The 21,790-nt window shown below is 42.0% G+C and overlaps 1 protein-coding gene across 1 annotated transcript; it reads right to left on the bottom strand.

The window, feature by feature from the left end:
* Positions 1-1,856: 1,856 nt before the first annotated feature.
* Positions 1,857-5,986, bottom strand: LOC114315497 (uncharacterized). The gene is made up of 5 exons (XM_028262112.2): positions 5,461-5,986; positions 5,256-5,329; positions 3,282-3,414; positions 2,847-3,158; positions 1,857-2,404 (listed from the first exon to the last, which is right to left on the bottom strand). Exons 1-5 carry the CDS (start codon positions 5,575-5,577, stop codon positions 2,132-2,134), a joined length of 909 nt encoding a protein of 302 aa, XP_028117913.1. The 5' UTR covers positions 5,578-5,986; the 3' UTR covers positions 1,857-2,131.
* Positions 5,987-21,790: the final 15,804 nt, after the last annotated feature.

Here is a 21,790-nt window from a genome sequence, read left to right as displayed (position 1 = left end):
AAGAATCACACCCTTGAAATTTGGCAATAAATTACTTCATAAATTAAGGGATTAAAATTAGAAATATTAGCCCAAAAAAAATTATACAAACATGAAGGAATGCAAATAAGATTTGTACTTCCATAACTTTTTACTTACATCTCAATACAAAATTCCTTACACCTTATGTGTTTATGTGTTTGTAATTTTTTTTCTACCCCATTATTAAATAATTCTTCCATTAAAATATATAGGCAGTTAGCATGTGCTTGCTAAAAACATAAAAAAGCTGATGATACATGGGGGGCTGGGAATGAAATTATCTACCGCAGAAAAAGGCCTTTCTTGGGCATCAAGCCACTGCCAAACAGCAACAGTGGAATAAAATGAAATGACAGAGGACATGTTTATACTTTGACCCCGTTTGCCATACAATATTTTTAATCTCAAAATTAAAAAATTATTAAAAAATTAAAATACCTATAACCTATATTAAAAAATTAAAAATTATATTTTTTTTTTACTTTTTACATATTTTTTCGTAAAAAAATCAAAAAATCATTCCAAACATACTAATTTTTTTTACCTCATATTTCAACTAAAAAATCAAAAAATTATCAAAATAACTTATTCCTAAATGAGGTCTTACTCACCATTTAGTTAGGAGATTTAAAAAAGAATTTAAAAAGAAAATAAAAAAGATAGATAAAATATAAATGAAATATATTTATATTTTACTTAATTTCACACACATTTTTTCTTTTTCTTTTCAAATTCCTTCTTAAATCTTCTAACTAAACACAACATTAGAATTTTTTCAAGAAATACTACTACACTAGGTAGTTCTTATCACCATTGAGAGTAGAAATTTGCTGTGAAAGGGATGAGCCCAGACAGACTGGAGAAAAAGCTCACAATGAGACCTTTAATTTTAGTTCTATAAAAAACTCTAGTAATATTATAAGGAGTGGGATTCACATGTAATTTGATGTGATGTATGTATATTTTTTTTCTCTGGTCACATTATTAATTTTTTTTTTAAAAATTTAAAATTAAATCTCTCTACCATAACTGCAAATACAAAATGTCGATTGACAATTACATGACAACATCTTGCCTGTTGTCTTGCCAACTTCCAAGAGCAGTCCATGACATAATTATGTACACTGAAACGATGCACAAAATATACCCATTGTCGAAATGTGTATACAATACAATGCATAGATTGTAAATGGTCTATATCCAAAAACCCATATTCAAAATGTATTGACCTCAATTAAAATTGTTGACTCCACTATTTTGAATTAATAAAAATTTGTATTTTGTTCATGCATTACTACATAGCACAGCAGCCCTAGTAATACCTTCACCAAGCAACAGCTGCCATCCATTACTATTTCACCAATCCTGGATGGCTAAGGCCTATTAGTGCAACCTAACCCAATAATGTACTAAATTAACGCAATGTGTCAAACTTGTCCTCTATAAATACAAGGTGGCAGATATTGGCATTGTTTGGAAAGTGAGTTTGGGGCTAAAAATAGCCACAAAAAACAAAATAAATTTTTTAGCTCTTAATAAGACAAAATATCACATCTAACCTATAACTATTATATTTTTTCTCTCACAAAAAAACTAAAAAAGCCAAAAATCAGCCAAAAATCTTTTCCAAACCAAACTTTTTAGCCCCAAACTAAAATAGCCAAAAAAGTCAATAAGTCAAAAACCAACTCACTTTCCAAACTAAGCCAATACCACTTGAAACATCTAGTTCAAATGCCACCACATGCCATTTTAAGCTCAAATATATTAATTCTTTGAAACACACAGCATATGTCTATTATGAAAATTCAAACCAAATATTTGACAACACTAAATTCCAAACAATGAAATGATTATGAATAGCTAGTCCAAAATCACAGTCAAGGAGTCTGTCTCGTTAAAGATAAGCACTAGAAAACACAAGATAATGGACATACAAACCAAATTAGCCAGTCGTCCACAGTTCTGGTTGACATGTTAAAACCTATGACAGTACCAAAAACCCACAACACAAGGTCAAATCATAGGAGAACCGTCTCCTTAGAAATAAAAAACAAAACCAGACACACAAGTTATAATTTCAAATAAATTGAGTTAGAGACCTAACAGGTTACACCAAGGCAATGCTGCTGCTGCCACCAGGAGGCTTACGAACCCCGCCAAAGTAGTCTCGAGATTCTACCTTCCCATCAGCAAAAATATTGTTGCCGCTCATTTCTCGCAGCTTAGCTGAACTCAGTGATCTCTCAGCAGATGTTGGTGGAACATCTCCTTTGAAAATGTTATTTCCATTCAGCTCTGCAAATTTCTGGTTGGGAATCTTCTTTGCTGTCTTGATTATGGGCTCCTCATTAAACAAGTCGCTGCTCTGACCTCCAGCGGGCTATGGATTAGTAACAGAGTTCAAATTGTGTCAGATTATGAAGTGTAGGAAAGAAAATATGCATATAAACAAGTGAGAATCATGTGGTATGGAAAAAAATTAAGGGCAAATCTTGAGCTATGAATGAGTGAATTAATACAATTAGCGTAGTAGCAAGCCAAGTAAAGTTCCTCGTCCAAAATATTACAGGGGGTCATTCAAGTTACACACTTCCACATAGGTATTCATTATATTCTTTTAATTAACAACAAATAAGTGGCAGTATACACAGTTCCACACAGGGGGTCATTCAGTTTGACATTAACTTTTTCCAGTCTATGCACTCGAACACAGGCATACTAAAATTTCCAAATCTCCCCGGAAAATATTAAAATTAAGGCAGTTGTGCGCATAGAAAGACAACACAAAATGAGGCATTTCTGCATCCACACAATTCACTTACATTAGAAACTTTGACAGATGTGCGTATGTTACGTGGTGCAGGTTCTCCAATTTCTATGCTTTCTCTTAAGGCCAAAGCTCGAGCAGCCAACAGCCGTGGTTGAATTTCAGGAGGCGGAGCAAAGATGTCATTCCCACTAAGTTCCTTGCACTTAGCATCAGAAAGTTGCTTCTTCAACTTGGCCTCCGATTCACTTTCTAGCGTCCCACTCAACTCACGCTGCTTTGCCACCTCATGCAGTGCAGTTGGCTTCTTGAGAGAAACACTTTCTTCTTCACCAAATGAGATGTGACTGATTCCAGCGACCGCTTGCTGATTACAACTCCAACCATTAGAATTATAAAAAGTGATTAATGATGTACATTTAAACTGACAGCAAAACAGAGATTCTATATTGCCAACAAATTTCCATAATAGCAATGATTTGTTATATACCTGGTACATACGTAACCCAGTTTTGTTATTTGGAGTAGCGTTCACATCAGATTCTAGTGCCCCATTTTCTGCATCAGCAGCAAAAATGGAGCTACCAGTCATCTCCTTTAATTTATACCCTGAACAAGGTTTCCTGGAGTGTTGCAAAGCTAACTGTTTCAGCAACCCATATAAACAAGAAAAAGAACTCAACTGATGCATTATCAATATATCACCTTATGAATGAAACCAGAAAAATGCAAAATGACCTAGTGAAAATTTTTAGTGCATATGCAATAAATCATATTATTTCAAAGTTCATAAACAAATCCCAATTTAGCTTGCTGACTGCATTTAATCTTGAAGTATTCTCAAAAGAATATTTCAAAATAGACCAAATCAGAGGAAGATTAAATAAAGACAAAATATTATTATTTTATGATAATTGTCTAACCCTCTGCTCAGTCATTTACCCATCTCATCACCGTATACTCCTAAATGGCCATATGAATGGGGTAGATGGAACAATTAGAAGGTTTGTTCCGTTGTCGGAGGAAACTAATATAAGGAAAATCATTCTATTTGGGAACAGGAATTGGATAGACATCAGAGGGAGCTGTCTGGGCAGCTAGATCCCAGTGCAGAGTTTAATGGAAAATATGACAATATAAGAGTAACTCATTTTCAGTATCTGGTTGATCAAAAGTTATGTAGTGTGAATTATTTCCTGACCATCAGTGAGCCAAAATGTACAGGCAATGCTAAAGAATTAGCATTTTATTTCAAGCCCTAAAAAATATGCCAAAGATTTGAAACTTAATATCCTAGATTTGAAACTTAATATCCTATTTGGTTTATTAGATTTGGTGGGGGGGGGGGGGGGGGGGGGGGGGGGAAGGAAAAGGAAAATGGAATAGATTGGAATAGATAGAAAAAGAAAATAGATTTTGGTTCTTTTGTTTGATTGGATTAGAAAAAAATAAGAAGACAAATTGAATATATGTTTATAATATAAAAAAGAGGCAATTTTTTATTTGTGAAGTGCTAGAGACATTGATTCACAAATTCACCCATAATGCGTGGCAAGGGAGTTGTTGACCTATATCATTGGATGTAAAACAAATCAAACATGAACAACTATCACACCGCATCATTGTGGGTCAAATTGTGAGAGCTTTTTGGGAATCTCAAACATTTTCCTTTTTATTTAGTTACCCATAAAGGATGAATATATTATATTTTTAACTAATTTCATTTTTCTTTCTTATTCTATTTTCCGAGAAATCCAATATCCTAAATCCAAACATAGCATGAAGTGAAGGGTTTTTTTTATTATTAGAAGCCATGCCCCTTCCTAATAGTAGCTATAACTATAATTCTTGACAATAGTCACTGATCCTAATTACGCACATATACTGTATTACACCCCCTTCCAAGATGAAGATTCTGACGTCACAATATGTTAAAAAACTAATTTAGTTCTTCTACTACACCGAATTAGAGGGATATGTTCTATAATCGACTATGATAGATCTAATTGCAACATTAGGTATTACAGAGCATAAGAAAGTGTGAACTCTCATATAGAACTAATCAGCAAAACTAACAAAACTATAGTATTTCATACAAAGTGATCCCATAGACAACACATCAAAGAACAAATATGTGGCCTGACAATCCCAACTCAAAAGATCAAGCATTTCAATTCAAAGCATCGGATAGAGAGAGCAAGATAACTGAACAGAGGAAAATCTCTGAACTTCAACCCCCAAAAAATGCCAAAAGAGAAATATGAACATTGTGAAAACAAGCTCAAATCAAACAAACAAACAAATAAATTTTCCACAAGGTCTCTACCAAAGAGGGCATTGAATTAGAAAATCACGAATAGAAAGAACAAATAAATTTACAAGAAAAAAAAAAAGTCTATATAGATAAATATTATACAACCAAAATTTTCAATTTTTTGGACATAAATTTGACTGGATCTCTCACCTTTTGTTCAAACTCTCAACTTCTTCATCCGTAACCTGACCTCCGAACACCACCTTACTGATCCCATCCGATGGCTGACATTATTCCCAAAAAAAAAACAAAAAAACAAAATTAAAAAAAGATGACAAAAAATTTAAAAAATAGTGAAATGAAAAGTCAATCGCTGAAATCTCAAAAATTAAAAAGAAGAAAATTGAAATTGAACCTGGTGAGAACGAGCAGCTGAGGCGGTGGAGGGGGAATAGGAGGGAGGAATTTCAGACCAGGTGAGTAGATCTGCAGTGGATGTGTGAGACTTCCTCACCGGAGTGCTTCTCTCCATTCTTCCTTCCTTCTAGAACAAATCAAAATGCTCCAGTCACAAATCAAACAGATTCCAGATGCTTCTCTCTCTCTTCTCCAACGACACACTCTCTGCGTCTCCCTTTCTCTTTCTAATATTCACTCTCTCTCTCTCTCTCTCTCTCCACACACACGATATGAGATCCGTCCCCTCCGAAATGACGACGCTGTCCTCCGTTCTCTCTCTCTCTCTAGTATTTTTTTCCCTCTCTCTCGTGTTGGTGGTGTTGTGTTGCGAGCTACGACCGCTACTACTTGGGTACTGTGGTTGTTTTAAAACCGTTGCGGAGTCGGTGTGTGCGTAGCACCGCAATTTGAATTTTAATTCCGCCTTTTTTTTAATTTATTTAAACGGAAGCACGTGCGACAGAGAGACTCCACCTGTCGCTGTTCATCATAATACCCCTTTACTTAGAATATCCATATGCGGCAAATTAAAAGCTTCCGTTTGCGATGGGAGTTGATTTTTTAATTTTTTAATTATTTTAATTATTTTAATTTAAGTTAAAAAATTTAATTTAAAAAGATTTTTTTATTTTTTTAATTTTTTTATGAGAGAAGTGTGTAATGATTATGAGGTAGATGTGATGTTTTGTTTGTTATGACTAAAATAGTGGCCTTGTTAGGTTTGTTTTTCAAAAAAAATTTTGAAAAAAATTCTCTACAAACAAATTTTTAAGAGTAATCAAATCAAACAAATTTTTTCAAAAAAAATCTCAAAATTTTGTTTGGTTACCTACTTTCCAAAATCATTCTCTCTCTCATACACATCAAATCAATCACTTTTTTTAAAACCCTCTCCTCAAAACAATTTTCCAAAACTATTTTTGAAAAAAGACAAACCAAACAAATTTTCGTACTTTTTATCTCAAAAATTACTCTACAAACACAAACCAAACACACCCAGTCTATTTTGTTTTTTGTGGTTATTTTAGCCCCAAAACCACTTGCCAAACACCACCTTAAATTTTATCTTAAAATATTATTAAAAAATTTATTTTCTATTTTAAGAGTTACTTTTTTATTTATTTCTCTCAGCAAACTCCCTATTCTTTTTTCTATTTTATTAAAATAATATTTTTAATTATAAGTGATGAAAAGCAACAGTATTAAAATAATATTTTTAATTATAAGTGATAGGAAGCAACAGTACATGCTGTACGGGGAGCAGATATCCCGGCAAGCCCGTATTCCTTTCTTCCTAGCTCCGTTACTGTCCGATCACCTGTGAGCAAATAACGGTGAGCTACCCGGCGGTGTGTGGTCGGAAAACCCCTCCGACGATCAAGTTAGAACACACACACAGGCGAATAGATAGAGAGAAGGGTGAGTGTTGAGTGTTTTGTGTCTGTCTCACCAAATTTTTCCATCTCAACACATGGGGGGCGCAGATTCGCTTATATACTTTCTGCGTCCCAAATCTACTCTCATTCGCCTCTCGACACGTGGTGCTGCTATCCCATCTGTCAGCAAAAATCTTGCTGCGCACCACCTAACCCAACTGCCCTCCCATTCTCCTAGGAGCTCGGCAGCCGGTCAGTACCATCTCGGCCATCGTCTGCCATACTGCGCTTCTTGCCCAAGTATTCTAACAGCTAAGCTCAGATGAGGACCGAACTCGGCGGCATCTCGGCATAGCCGAGCTTGGGACAACTCACGCTTGTCCGCGGTCAACCAACCTGCCGAGCAAACAGGTACCCCGGCGTCACAACCACGGATCCTCGCAGCTTGTTCAATCCATGCGCTGCCTTAACCGAGCAGCTTCCTCCAAGGCCGGGCAATACAGCTCGGTCCCACACCCGTTCGACCCAAATCTGCACGGCGCAACTCAGTCTGACCTAAATCTGTCCGGCCCTTACCACGGCCCAATCCAGATCATAAATCTCCCTCTTAATTGCCCCTTAATTCCGTCCGCGAAAGTGTGACTGGGATTACTCACTTCGACCGGGATAACATTTCTTCGGTCTTCAGAATGCTAAATGGCAACCGGGCTAGTTAACATTACTGTCTGCAAACTTGCCCGGTTATACTCCTCGACTGACGTCATCTTCTTTGAAAGTAGTCCGGTTGGCTCCTCAACTCTTCAACCTGTCTCTTCAGTTCTGACGTCGCCATAAATAGGGACACGTGGCGGGCTGCCATTGGTTCTCGAGCAGCCAACCCGCCGTTTTGCCAGAATTTGAATTTGGGCGGTCCCGTTTCCTCTATAAACATCCCCCCCTCATCTTCCATGAGGTCTCATTGACTCACTGCCATTCCAAGCAACCCAAAGCTCTTGCCTCTCCTTTGCCATTCCCGAACTTGCGCTCGAATCGAAGAAGAAGCAGCCACTGCTCCATATTGGTAAGCTCTCCAGCCCTTGTTATTTGTTATTTTCATTGATACTTCAGACAATAGGGCAATAGAACGTAGTTCTTAGGACATAGGACATAGAAATCATCCCAAACCTCCCACTATTCATGGTGTTCTTCATTTTTGCTGATGAACTTTCGAAGAACTGGGGCGGTCCGGGCTCCAGGACTTCGTTTGATCCAAAAAACAACCCCCGACCGAGCTAATAAAACGTTTGCCCCAACCTTAGTGAAAACCGGGGTAGGCAAAGGGTTTGGTCGATCGATTGGGCTAATAGCTGGTCCGGTTTAAGGTCGGGCTCCTTGGCTAACCTTCAAAACCGAGGTGGTTTGGCACAATCTATGACCGAGCTAAAGTCAAGCTCGTTTCGTGCGACCGCGCTTCCGCTTACACTTGACAACCTTTTCCTGCAGAGTCCAAGTGGACCCCTAACCACTTCCGAGGCTCTCAAAGATCGAGCAGCCAACAATCTACAAGTCAGTGCCAAACCTCCTCAGCCGAGAAAATTTGGCCGGTCCTTCGTGGGGAAATTTTGATTTCTCGTAGATACTCCGGCTGCTATGGCTGCGTTCAGGGAGGAGTACGGCATCCCGGCCGATGTCCACCTTAAATTTGCAGAAATTGAGACAACGCCATGGGGCAGGGAGGAATGCCCCTTCACCGTGCTATCAATCGTCGAAGAGAGCCTTCGTTTCCCACTCAACCCATTGATCACCGAGTTCCTCCGCCGCACTGGGCTTGCACCCACTCAAGTGTCCACCAACACCTACCGAATAATAAACGGTGTGCACGAACTTAACAACCGGCTAGGCACAAACTTAGGCTTAGCCGAGATATTGCGACAATATACTCTCGGTCACACCGGCGATGGTCTCACTTACTATCTTAAGATCAGGCCGGGCAAAGAAAAAATCGTGACCGGAACACCGGACAAAGACCTGCACGATGACGATTTTTTCTGGGTAACCGGTAATTACGAAACAGTCGAGGTACCAGGTTGGTTCATCAGCAAGAACTTCGGTTCCACATGTAAGCCGTGCTGTCTTGTTTGGTCAATTCGTTTTAATTATTCTACGCTTAACCACTTCCCTGTTCCCCATGCAGCAATTCAAGCCTTGCAAGCAAACTACCAATACCCCAACGCAGAAGCAATCCGGACCGTGCTCCGCTACAGCCACCGAGATTGCAACGAACTGCTCGGCTACGTGCCAACTTACAGATACTCAGCACCACGCCAGAGTAAAGTAACAGACTTTCTCCGTGCTCTAACTCCTCCCCGAGACCCAACTCTGCCAGACGTCCCGTTTATCCGGTTATCCGAAGCCGAGGAGATGGCGAAAAGGAGTCGCATCAAGAACTTGCTGACCGCGACATCGGCCGAAATACCGAGCATTGTCCCCCATTCCCAAGTTGTCGGTCAATCCAGTGGCCCTGTCGTTGCCTTGGCGTCTCCAACTGCTGGGCAATCCAGGCAAGAAGCTCGCCGGGCTAGCAAAAGGCCTCGCGCAGATCCATCTGCCGAGCTGGTTGCCGAGCTCTCCACCGAGCAACTCACAGAAGCTGCAGACCCAACTCCAGCATGGCGGCTGCAGCTTAAGCACTAGGGAAAAGACATCCCGGCTAACGCTTCGATCAAGGGTGATAAAGAGCACCTGCTTGCCTTTGATCTCTCAAAAGCCCTGCTTTTACCGAGTGATGTGGTCGATAGCGACCACGTTTCGGACACTCGGCTTGTGAAGTCTTCAGTAAAGTCCATGGCCAGGGTAAGTCTTAATCTTTTGCTGAAATTTTTGTTAAGTGTTTGCACGGTTTCTAATTTGTCCAAGCTTTTTTGCTTGCAGGCTATCCAAAAGCAGCACCTGGTCCTGGAGCGAATCCACTGACTGCGGCAGAAGGCGAATGACACGGCCGACCAAGTCCAGAGTCTGCAGACCGAGCTTGGCCGAGCAAAGTCCTCACATCAAGTGGCCAATGCTGATAATAACAGGTTGCTCGGCCAGCTTGGGGAGGCCGAGAAGAAGAGAGACGAACTTCAGGCCGAGCTGGATAAGCTCAAGGCATCCAGGGAGAAGGAGTGTGAGGATGCCAACAACGCCGGCTTCAAAGAGGCCGAGGATAGCTATAAGAAGCAGGTCTTTGCTACTCAGGATATTTATTTCAAAGCAGGCTGGAAGTCAGCCTGCGAACATCTCAGTCAAGGCCCTGACACCGATGTCTTTGCCACTCCCCCGGTTGCCTTCCTACCGGTCTACCTCGTGCCTTATGCCAACGACGTCTTCAGCGCGTTGCAAGCTGAGGCCGAGGAGGAACTTGCCAAAGAAACCGAGGTAAATGCCGAGGAGGGAAGCGGCGAGGAGTTGCCCGGAGAAAAAGAGGCCGGTGCCCAAGAGCGAACAACGGTTGATCTGGAGGCCGCTGAAGATGAGTTCTCCCATCTTTCCCCCTTAGTGTAGTCCTCTTTTCCTTTTATTTTGTGCTTTGTGTATGTAACCGGGCTCTATGCCCCTCCTTTGTACTTATTTTCTCATCAATGAAAGAGCCTTAATTTCACAAAAGTTTGCACGATTTTCTCCAACTCTAACTTTAGCAAAACATCTCGGTTTAGACCACCAGGCCTAACCGGAATGCACATCGCGGTATAAGTAGCAAAATTGAACTTCGTCGACCGGAACAACCATCTCGGTGGGAACATCAAAGTTGAACAAACCATCAACTCCTTCAACTGGAGTAGGTCATCTCGGTTGGAATCCCAAAGTTGAACAAACCATCAACTCCTTCAACCGGAGTAGGTCATCTCGGTTGGGATCTCTGAGTTAGACAAACCACCGACTCCTTCAACCGGGGTAACTCATCTCGGTTGGGGTCTCTGAGTTGGACAAACCACCAACTCCTGCAACCGAGGTAACTCATCTCGGTTGGAATCTCTGAGTTAGACAAACCACCAACTCCTTCAACTGGAGTAATTCATCTCGGTTGGAATCTCTAAGTTGGACAAACCACCAACTCCTTCAACCGGGGTAACTCATCTCGGTTGGGATCTCTGAGTTGGACAAACCACCAACTGCTGCAACCGGAGTAATTCATCTCGGTTGGGATCTCTGAGTTGGACAAACCACCAACTCCTTCAACCAGAGTAATTCATCTTGGTTAAGAATTTCAAGTAATCAAAGCAATCAGTCATAATGCTCAGTCAAAGAAGACACTTCTATATATTGACAAAAAGAATTACATTCTGAAGTGTAAGGCAAAAAATTCCTTTGCACAAAAAGAAAACAAAGGCTAGAAATAGTACAGTTTGAGGTTGGCCGCATTCCATGGCCGGGGTATTCCTTTACCATCGAGATCCTCCAAGTGGTATGCCCCCTTGCCCGCCAGACCGGTTATCTTGTAGGGTCCTTCCCAATTTGCCCTTAGTTTGCCTTCACCTGGCACTAGGGTGTTACCCATAACTTTCCTTAAGACCCAATCAACCACCTTGAACGGTCTGGGGTGCACCGTCTTGTTGTACTTCCTGGAGAGCTCTTGCTGGTAGGCGGCCACATGGATAAGAGCCTTTTCCCGGCATTCTTCCACTAGATCCAACTCCAGAGCAATGGCCTCGGCATTCAGCTCGGGCTCAAAACTTTCACTTCTGAGACTGGGCATGCCAACTTCCAATGGAATGACCGCCTCCATGCCATAAGCCAAAGCAAACGGTGTTTCCCCGGTCGACCTTCGAGGGGTTGTACGGTATGCCCAGAGGACGCTGGGGAGTTCCTCAGCCCAATTTCCCTTCGCCTTCTCCAGCCGTTTCTTCAGTCCGTCAAGAATGGTCTTGTTCGACGCCTCGGCTTGCCCGTTGGACTGTGGGTAAGCCGGGGTGGAGTTGTAGAATTCAATCTTCAAATCTTCACAAAACCCTCTGAATAGGCGACCGTCAAACTGGGTGCCGTTGTCAGAAATCAAAATTTTAGGGACGCCGAACCGTGTTACTACATTCTGCCAGACAAACCGCTTCACGTCTTTCTCCTTGATTGTTGCCAAAGGCTTGGCTTCAACCCACTTGGTGAAGTAGTTGGTTGCCGCGATGAAGAACTTCCGGTTGCCTAGAGCTGTTGGGAGCGGCCCCACTATGTCTAATCCCCACATTGCAAAAGGCCAAGGGCTGGTTAGGGGAAGAAGTTCTCTGGCCGGTTGGTGAATCTGGTGCACAAACTTCTGGCACTTTTCGCACTTGCGAACATATTTCTGGGCGTCGGCTTGCATGCACGGCCACCAATAGCCTTGCGAAATAGCGCGGTAGGCCAAGGACCTGCCCCCCTATGTGACTGCCATAGATGCCTTCGTGAATTTCATACAAGAAGGTTTCCACGCTACTCAGGTGCACACACTTCAGGTATGGACCGGTGAAAGACTTTTTATACAAAACGCCTGAAGGAGAGAGCCAAAACTGCTCTGACCTTACACGCACTTTGTGTGCTTCCTTCTTGTCGGTTGGAAGAGTCTGTTCTTTGAGGAAAACGACGATAGGGTCCATCCAGGAAGGACCTAGCTCGGCGCAGAGTACTTCCGTCTGCTCGGTTTCTTCAATACTCAGCCGGGGAAGATATTCAATTAACAGGGGGTTAGGAGATGCGCAATCAACCATTGAGGCGAGGCCGGCCAACTCATCAGGTTGTTCTCTTCTCGGCCAATCTGTTGAACTCTGATTGCCTGAAATTGCTTGATATGTTCCCTGACCAAAGCTTGGTACTTTGCCATTCTGTCATCCTTTGCTTCATAAATCCCAGCGACTTGGTTAACCATAAGCTGGGAATCACTGTACACCATTAGCTCGGAAGCTTGCATCTGAAGCTCGCTTTTGAGACCGGCCAAAAGCGCCTCGTACTTAGCCTCGTTGTTGGATGCTGGAAAGCCAAGGGTGATAGAGTGTTCAATTGTCAACCCGTCTGGGGATATCAAAACTATACCTAGCCTGGCGCCGTGACGGTTCGAGGATCCATCAACAAAAAGTTTCCACATCTCCCCCACAAAGAGCTTCCAGCATTCTGAGGGGTCTTGAGAAGCATGAAGGTTGATGGGATCACGACTGCTCGGCTGTGCGGTTTCAAGTTCTGTGTTGATCGGTTCTAACTCAGTCACCCTTGATGATTCGGCACCGGACTAATCCGCAATGCTCAAGTCCGTAAGCGAATCACCAGGTTGCGGTATTATGCCGGCCGCAGGCTCTGAGCTGTGTGGTTCCATTTCTTCCCCCCTTGGTGATGCGGGACCGGGCAGAGCTGGTTGGTCGGTGATATTCAACTCCGTCATCGCATTACCAGGTGGTAAAACTGTACAAACTGAGGGTGCTTCAGTGGTGCGCGCAAACTCCGCGTCACTACCTCCACCAACTGGTTGTATCTCGGTTGCACTTGCGTTCACTCATCATCTGTCGCGGTAATATCGACCGGGCATACCGGATGAGTTCCAGGTGAGAATTCGGCGACGAAGTCGGCCAAAGTCTGGGCTTTGATGGCAGTATGCGGCTGGAACTTCACATCAAACTGTCCCAACTCGACCGCCCACTTGAGAATCCGACCGGAGAAGTCTGCCCGCTCGAATAAAGCTTTGAGGGGGAATTCGGTCAAGACGATGACGGTATGTGCATGGAAATAGTGCGCCAACTTTCTTGAAGCCATCATTAATGCCAAAGCAAGCTTCTCCAACGGCAAGTATCTCGACTCTGCCGGTAGCAAAGTTTTGCTGACATAGAAGATGGGGAGGTGCTTGATTCCTTCAGCCCGGACAAGCACCGCACTGACTGCATGCTGTGATACAGCCAAATAAAGATAAAGTTCTTCTCCAGGCTCCGGTGTGACCAACAGTGGCGCTGAAGAAAGATACTCCTTGAGCTCGGCCAAAGCTCGGTCACACTCTTCATCCCAGGAGAACTTTGATTTTAAAGACTGAAAGAAAGGGCGGCAGCGATCTGATAACCGGCTTATAAATCGATTAAGCGCGGCGGCCATCCCAGCAAGATGCTGCACGTCTTTCGCCGAGCTAGGCTGTTTTAACATTTGCACGGCTTGGATTTGTGTAGGGTCTGCTTCGATACCCCGGTTCATGACTAAGAATCCCAAAAAATTTTCGGACCCCACGCCGAAGGCACACTTGGACGCATTCAGGTGTAGCTTGTGCTTTTTGAGAATGGCGAACATCTCGGCCAAGTCGGACAAATGATCTGTCTGATGTTGACTTTTAACCACCATATCATCAATGTAAGCTTCCATTGTCTGGCCAAGCAAAGGAGCGAACATCTTGGTCACCATCCTCTGAAAAGTTGCCTCGGCGTTCTTCAAACCAAAAGGCATGACTCGGTAGCAGAAGAGTCCCCTTGGTGTAGTAAATGAGATGATTTCTCAGTCGGGGCCATGCATGGAAATCTAATGATAGCCGCGGTAGGCATCCAAGAAACTTAGCCTATTATGTCCAGCCGTCAAATCCACAAGCTGGTCAATTCTAGGCAAAGGAAAGCTATCTTTCGAACAAGCTCGGTTGACGGTCTTGTAATCAACGCAAACCCGCCACTTCCCATTCTTTTTCGGTACCACAACTGTATTTGAGATCCACCGAGGATAGTGCACTTCTTGAATCGCTCGTGCCTCCAGCAAATTCTTGACTTTCTCCGCAACTACCTCGGCGTGATGCAGCGCCGATCTCCTTGTTCGCTGAATGACTGGCTTGGCTCCGGGGAAGACATTGAGATGATGACAAATAAAACTTGGATCGAGGTCGGGCATGTCGTAAGGCGACCATGCAAAAACCTCGATGTTGGCCATCAAAAACTCAACCATCTCGGTCCGTTCTGTGGCTGTAAGGCTAGAGCCGAACAAGAAGAACTTGTCCGGCTGCTCTGTATCAATTCGCACCTCCACCAATTCCTCGACAGCTTTGTCCTCGGCTTTGGTGCCCACATCATCCAAGACACCTTGGTCCTCCGGTCCCTCAATCATCTGAACAAATCCTTTGGCAGCTCGGCTCCCGTTGACCGCCACGAAGCATTGCTTTGACATGACCTGATCGCCCCAAATCTCCTCAATTGCCCCCATGGCCGAAGGGAATCTCATTACTTGGTGAAAAGTCGATGCCACGGATTGCATAGCGTGAAACCACCCCCTTCCAAGGATCAAATTGTAAGTAGATGGCACCTATAACACCCAGAACTCCACTTGTTTGACCACGGATCCCGCTTTGACCGGCAGGATAATCTTTCCCAAAGGCCACTCCGGTTGTGAGTTGAAACCAACCAATGGCGAAGTCGCAGGGGCCAGATCTGCATCTCGGAGCTTGAGCTGTTGGAAAGCGTCGTAGTACATGATCTCGACCGAGCTTCCCTGATCGATCAAGATCCGTTTTACTTCAAAATCTTTGATGCGGAGTGTAACCACTAAGGCGTCATTGTGCGGTGTCTCAATGCGCTCCAAGTCCCTTGAGGAGAAACTGATCACATCTTTCGCTTCCGTCTTCCCCCTCTTGAGCGCAGGCTGAACTGACAAAACTTCCCTCATGTGCTCTGCCTTCTTGATCATACCACGGAGCTTGCAAACACACGCCGGTTCCACTATGCCGTGGATGACATTCACAACCCCTTGAGGAGGTGCATCTCGGTTATCCGGTCCCCGCGGATCAACCAGAACTTGATTTGCCTTAACGCCCCCATCAATGTAAAAATCCAGGTGCCTGGCCGTGACTAGCTCTTCCAGGTGTTGCCTCAATGGCAAACAATCCTCTGTCCGGTGGCCTCGCTCCCGATGAAACGTGCAACGATACCGCGGATTGTAGCCTTTTTGTCCATCGCCCAACTTAGCAGGAAACTAGACATACTCTTCGTCTCGGATTTCACTAAGTATGCGATAGATCGAAATCTTGAAGACCATGGTTATGCCAGTCCTTGCCTTCAACCTTCTGTTTGCATCCGATACGTCATCTCGGGGGTAGTCATCCCGGTCATTCCGACGTCCTCTACCCCGGTTTTTACGATTCGAGCCACGGTCCGATTCCTCTGCGCGGTCACTTGAGCGGCTGGACTCTTGCCCAACTGCGTGCACTTTGCCTGCTGTCTTCTTGTCCGTTGCTATCGGAGTTGCCTTCACGGTAGATGCTGACGCATCATCCTCGACTCGGATGCGCTCATTGATGCGCTGCATGAGCTGGCCCATCGAGGTCGGTTGGTGCATGGTAAGCGAGTCCCGCAGTCTATATCCGACTGGGTGACCACGCTTGTTTTGAGTGATTTCAAGGTTGACCGGGCAATCTAAGATCTCGTTGAAGGTCTCCCAATACCTAGAGTTGTATGCCTTCAATGTGTCGCTCGGTTCCATCTTGACACTCAGTAAATGATCGACTTCCTTTGGTGTTTTTGTGTTGGTTTTGAAGCGCGTCACAAAGGCTTCGGCCAAATGATGCCACCGTTGTATGCTCCCTTCCAGTAACCTCTCGAACCACTTCAAGCCCAGCTCGCCTAAACTTGACAGGAAGATCAGGCACATAAGTCCGTCATTTCGCCTATGTCCGGCCATAACCTGTCGGAAGTGGCTCACATGCATGTAAGGATCGGTTTTCCCCTCGTAAAGCGTGAACTTTGGCTGGTGGAAGCCTGCCGGAAGCGGTGTTGTTTCTATTTCCAGGGCAAAAGGGGTGGCACTCAGCCTGGCCAAATCTGAATCCACTAGGAGCGGCGCTGCTTGGCGGGGTGGAGGCATTCCGACCTCCTCGCTGGCGTGAACCCCGTAGGATAGCCGCTGGAACGCCGGTATCGTCTGAACTTCACGTCGGTGAGCCCGCTTCTTTAAGACCGCCCGCAAATCCTCTGAATGAGCGGAGTGAGAGTACTTCGACGTCATCGCCGGACGTGAGGGCCGGTAAGTGCTATCTTACGCGCTAGACTTCTCTGCATGCACGTCGGAATCACCAACCTGATAACTTCTGGTAATAGAAATGGATGGAGTGCGTCGCTGACTCTGACCGCCTGAACGGTGGGATGGGGTGCGTTCACTGTGGTCACCCACTCCAGCTACACCCTTCCCTTTGACATGCCGCTTGAGCTCCTCCATCTCCGCCGCCATTCGCCGGATGACAGCGTCTTGGTCCCTCAACTTGTGTTCCAAACGTCGGGCATGTGATTCTCTCCACCGCCGATGACCGTCCGGACTTCGTGAATGACCATAACTTCTCCCGCGTTTATCCCGCGCGTTTCCTGACTGTCCTCCGGTAGGTGTCTCCAAGTCCGCCATTGGATAGATAGCGGGAGGTCTTTCTCTCCTTCGGGTGAACTCCGGGGTGGCTCCGTCTATGGCAGACAACGAAAACTCATCGTTGTTAGCCATGGACGGCGATTAGATGAGCCTGGAAGACAAGGCTTTGTCTGTCAAGTTTCCCACAGACGGCGCCAATTGTACGGGGAGCAGATATCCCGACAAGCCCGTACTCTTTTCTTCCGAGCTCCGTTACTGTCCGATCACCTGCGAGCAAATAACGGTGAGCTACCCGGCGGTGTGTGGCCGAAAAACCCCTCCGACGATCAAGTTAGAACACACACACAGGCGAATAGATAGATAGAACGGTGAGTGTTGAGTGTTTTGTGTCTGTCTCACCAAATTTTTCCATCTCAACGCATGGGAGGCGCAGATTCGCTTATATACCTTCTGCGCCCCAAATCTACTCTCATTCGCCTCTCGACACGTGGTGCTGCTATCCCATCTGTCAGCACAAATCTTGCTGGGCACCACCTAACCCAACTGCCTTCCCATTCTCCTGGGAACTCGGCAGCCGGTCAGTACCATCTCGGCCATCGTCTGCCATGCTGCGCTTCTTGCCCAAGTATTCTAACAGCTAAGCTCAGATGGGGACCGGACTCGGCGGCATCTCGGCATAGCCGAGCTTGGGACAACTCACGCTTGTCCGCGGTCAACGAACCTGCCGAGCAAACAGGTACCCCGTCGTCACAACCACGGATCCTCGCAGCTTGTTCAATCCGTGCGCTGCCTTAACCGAGCAACTTCCTCCAAGGCCGGGCAATACAGCTCGGCCCCACACCCGTTTGGCCCAAATCTGCACGGCGCAACTCAGTCTGACCCAAATCTATCCGGCCCTTACCACGGCCCAATCCAAATCATAAATCTCCTTCTCACATGCAAAGCAACAGTAGAGCAGAGCAGTCGACCGACCGAACAACTGGGCGATCGACCAGTCAAGCTAATTTTATGCTTTTTTTCTTCAGTTTTACAGGACAATCACGGACATTCGGGAGACGTTTAGGGGACGTCCTTTACACCTTTTATCAGATATGAGGGAGTTACAGTGACTCTCCACAAATAGAGAGTTACTATAATAACACTTATATTTGGAGAGTTGTTTAGGAAAGCTGATGAAAGTATATAAAGGGATTTCAATTCCTTAAAATAAGTAAAGAGTGGATTTAGGGAGATTGTTAGGGATACTCTTAGTAGAATACCTAAACTATCCCCTCACCAAGTTCTTTTATTTATCTCATTTGAGAGAAGTTGGTTATTTTAATTAATTTTTTAATTTAATTATTTTAATCTAGTTTAAAAAGTTATATTCAGAGAAATAATTAATTAATTTTTTTATAGTTCATTTGATGATTATGAAAGAAAAAATAAAATAATTATAAATTAAATATAATATTTTATCTTATTAACTATTTTAATTTATTTTATTTTATTAATTATTTTATCTTTATTAACTATTTTAGCCCAAATAACCTTTTCCAAATCCTTCCCTCTTCCCCTTTTTTGTTTATTTTTTATTTTCTTTATTGGATAGAGATTGTATCAAGTTCAAAATTTGAGCTTCATCATTGCAAATCTTGTTTTAAAAAAAGATTGACAAATATAATGTTATGATTGGTGCATAAATTTAATTTTTTCAATGAATAATACATACCCAAAAATCTATAAAATAAACATTTCAAATTATCAATATAGAATCCGTGATAAACTCTAAAAATCTAACATAACAGTCAAATTCATATTTTAAAAAGAAAAGTTCAAGCTCTATTTGGTAAAGTTTTGATAATCAATTTTGGAAAATAATTTTTTAAAAGAGTTTGTAAAATTTTAAATTTTGTTTGATTGTATATCTTGAAAATAGTTTTGAAATGATTTGTAATTTTTTTTTTTATAGTTGAATAGATAGGTGTAACAGAAAAATTAGGTGTAACAGAAAAATCGATCGATTGATATGTAAAATATGAGAGAAGAAAATAACAAATAAAAAAATTAATTAATTGATGTGTAAAATGTGAGAGAATGAAAAAAGAAAAAGAAAATAATTTTAAAAATTTTAAACAAAACAAATTTTTTGGATGGTAACTAGGGTTTCAAACGAGCCGAGTCGAGCTTTAGTATGTTTGGACTTATTTATTAAGCTTTTAATGCACTCGAGCTCGAGCTCAATAAAAATTTAAAGAAACGAGTTGACTTAGGCTTGACTCGAGTTCGAGCCTATTCATGAGCCTTAACAAGCCAAAAAATTTATAAATTCATACTTGCGTATGAGACTAAAGTTATAATTAAAACTTTAATTATATAATTATATATACAATATATATATATATATATATATATATTCTAAAAAAACGTCAATATTTTATCAAAATAATAATATCTACTACTACTATTATATAAATGTACTATTTATAGTTAACTATTATTTACATTTATATTTTTTAAATATATAAAAAAAAACATATTTATCTTATTTTTTATGCATATTTTTATATTATTTAATATATAAATATTAAATATTAAATGAATCAGCTAACGAGTTGAGTTTACAAGCTAAACTTTAGAATGTTTGAGCTTATTTATTGAAAATTTAACGAGTTCGAGCTCAAGCTCGAACATAATCGTAAAAAAAAAAAAAAAAAAAAAAAATTAACGAACTAAGTTCAAACAAACTCTTATCAAGCTGAGTTCAATTTACTCACGAACGAGTCTATTGGTTTGCAGCAATAAGGGTAATGAAACACAACCTCAGTTTTCTATTCAGTTCTGCTACAGACCTCGAAATGAGATCTGCCGCGAATGGCTCGAGCCCCAAGATTTCGTTTTGGGGTAAAATTTCAAAAAAAAAAAGAAAAAAAAAGCAACAAAACTAGTGATGGCCTTGGTGTCCCCTGTCAATCCATTCAAGAAGAGAGAGAGAGAGAGAGAGAGAGAGAGAGAGAGAGAGAGAGAACCACCAAGAATTGCAAGTTCTTCCATGAATTGAAACAAAGTTCAAAATCTGAAATTAAAAATAAAATCAAATCAAGATAAATCAAATTAGCAATTAGCAAATCAGTGGCGGTAATGGAGAGAGAGAAGTCGGCGGAGCAGTTGGGGAGCTGGAGGGAGGGAAGAGTTTGGCGGCGTCGCAGTCGGTGGCGCTGTGGAGGGAGGGTGGTTGAGAGCAGGGGACGGTGGAGGTGGGGATGTTGAGGGATTGGAGGGCTGTGAGTTCTCTTGGGTCAAGGATTGAGGAGGATGAGGGGATGGTGATGATGAGGGGGATTGGGTTGGGGAGATGGTAGTGGTGGTGGTGCTGGGAGGAGAAAGAGAGAGAGAGGAGGTGGGAGATAAGAGAAAGAGAGAGTAGGGGGCCATGGTGCCATTGGTGAGCTAGAGAGAAAGAGAGAGAAAGACGATTCAAAACAATTCGTGCCTCGAATTGTCGAGGCCTGAAGCATTTTTCTTTTCCATTATACTTCATTATCCTCTTTATCGACCAACAAATTTGAAATGATGATCTAGACTTTTCCCATTTCACAAGATTTGCAATCATTCTGAATGAACTTTGTTTGGTGTGATTTTTTAAACTAATTTTAAAAAATAATTTTTTAAAAATAGTTGATAAAATTTAAAAATTTATTCAGTTATATATTTTGAAAATAATTTTTAGAAATTTAAAATTTTAAAACTTGCTTAGTTTTGAATTTTCAAAATTAATTCTTGAGTTTTTGAGTTTTTATTTTTTCATGTCTTGTTGTCATTAGTAAACTTTTTTTTTTTTTTTTTTTTTGTATTTTTGCCAATTGTTTTTAAAAACATTTTAGGTGCACCCAATCTAAATAGAGATCAATTTTATTTGAAATAGTTTTGGGAATAAAAATAAATTTAGAATATATTTCAACTAATTTTGAGAATAAAAGTAAATTTGAAATATATTTAAAATATTTTGAGAATAGTTTTCATAATAGAGATAAACAAATGAATTTTCAATTTTAGGCTCTAAAAAGCCGTTTTGAAAATTTGAAAAATAGGTTAAAAGTTGATTTTTTGGTTTTTTTATTATTTTTTTTAGAAAAATACGTAAAAAGTAAATAAATGATGTGATTCAAAAAAATTAAAAAAATAACTAAAAAAACCAAAGTGCCAAAATTGGCCAAAGTTTTTATTTAATTTAGGTTATAACATTAGTTGGACAATCATATTTATAAAATATGAATTTAAAAATCCACTTTTTAAGCCAAATCATCAAATTTTGTATTTTAATTTTATATTATCGATATTTTTGCTTTGACATGGACACTTTTAAACGAAAAGTGAAATTTCCATTCATCAAAAATGCTTTAGAGCTCTAATATAGGAGCTTTAATAGTTCTAATGGGAATGTAGGACCCACACTGATGTGATGTTTGTGCCTTGTCTTGTTTTTTTTTTTTTTTTTTTTTTTATTGCTTGGACACATCACTAGAGCTCAAATTAGAGCTCTAGATTTAGAGCTCTCTAGCATCTCCCTTCCATTCATACTATCAACCATGAAATCGTGATAGTGTCCCACGGGTTGCGTGTACGTAGAATTCGCATCTTGAACTA

Source organism: Camellia sinensis, chromosome 3, assembly GCF_055761805.1.
Source record: "Camellia sinensis isolate YWXY chromosome 3, ASM5576180v1, whole genome shotgun sequence".
Classification (NCBI taxonomy): domain Eukaryota; kingdom Viridiplantae; phylum Streptophyta; class Magnoliopsida; order Ericales; family Theaceae; genus Camellia; species Camellia sinensis.
This window is presented reverse-complemented; position numbering and strand designations above follow the sequence as displayed.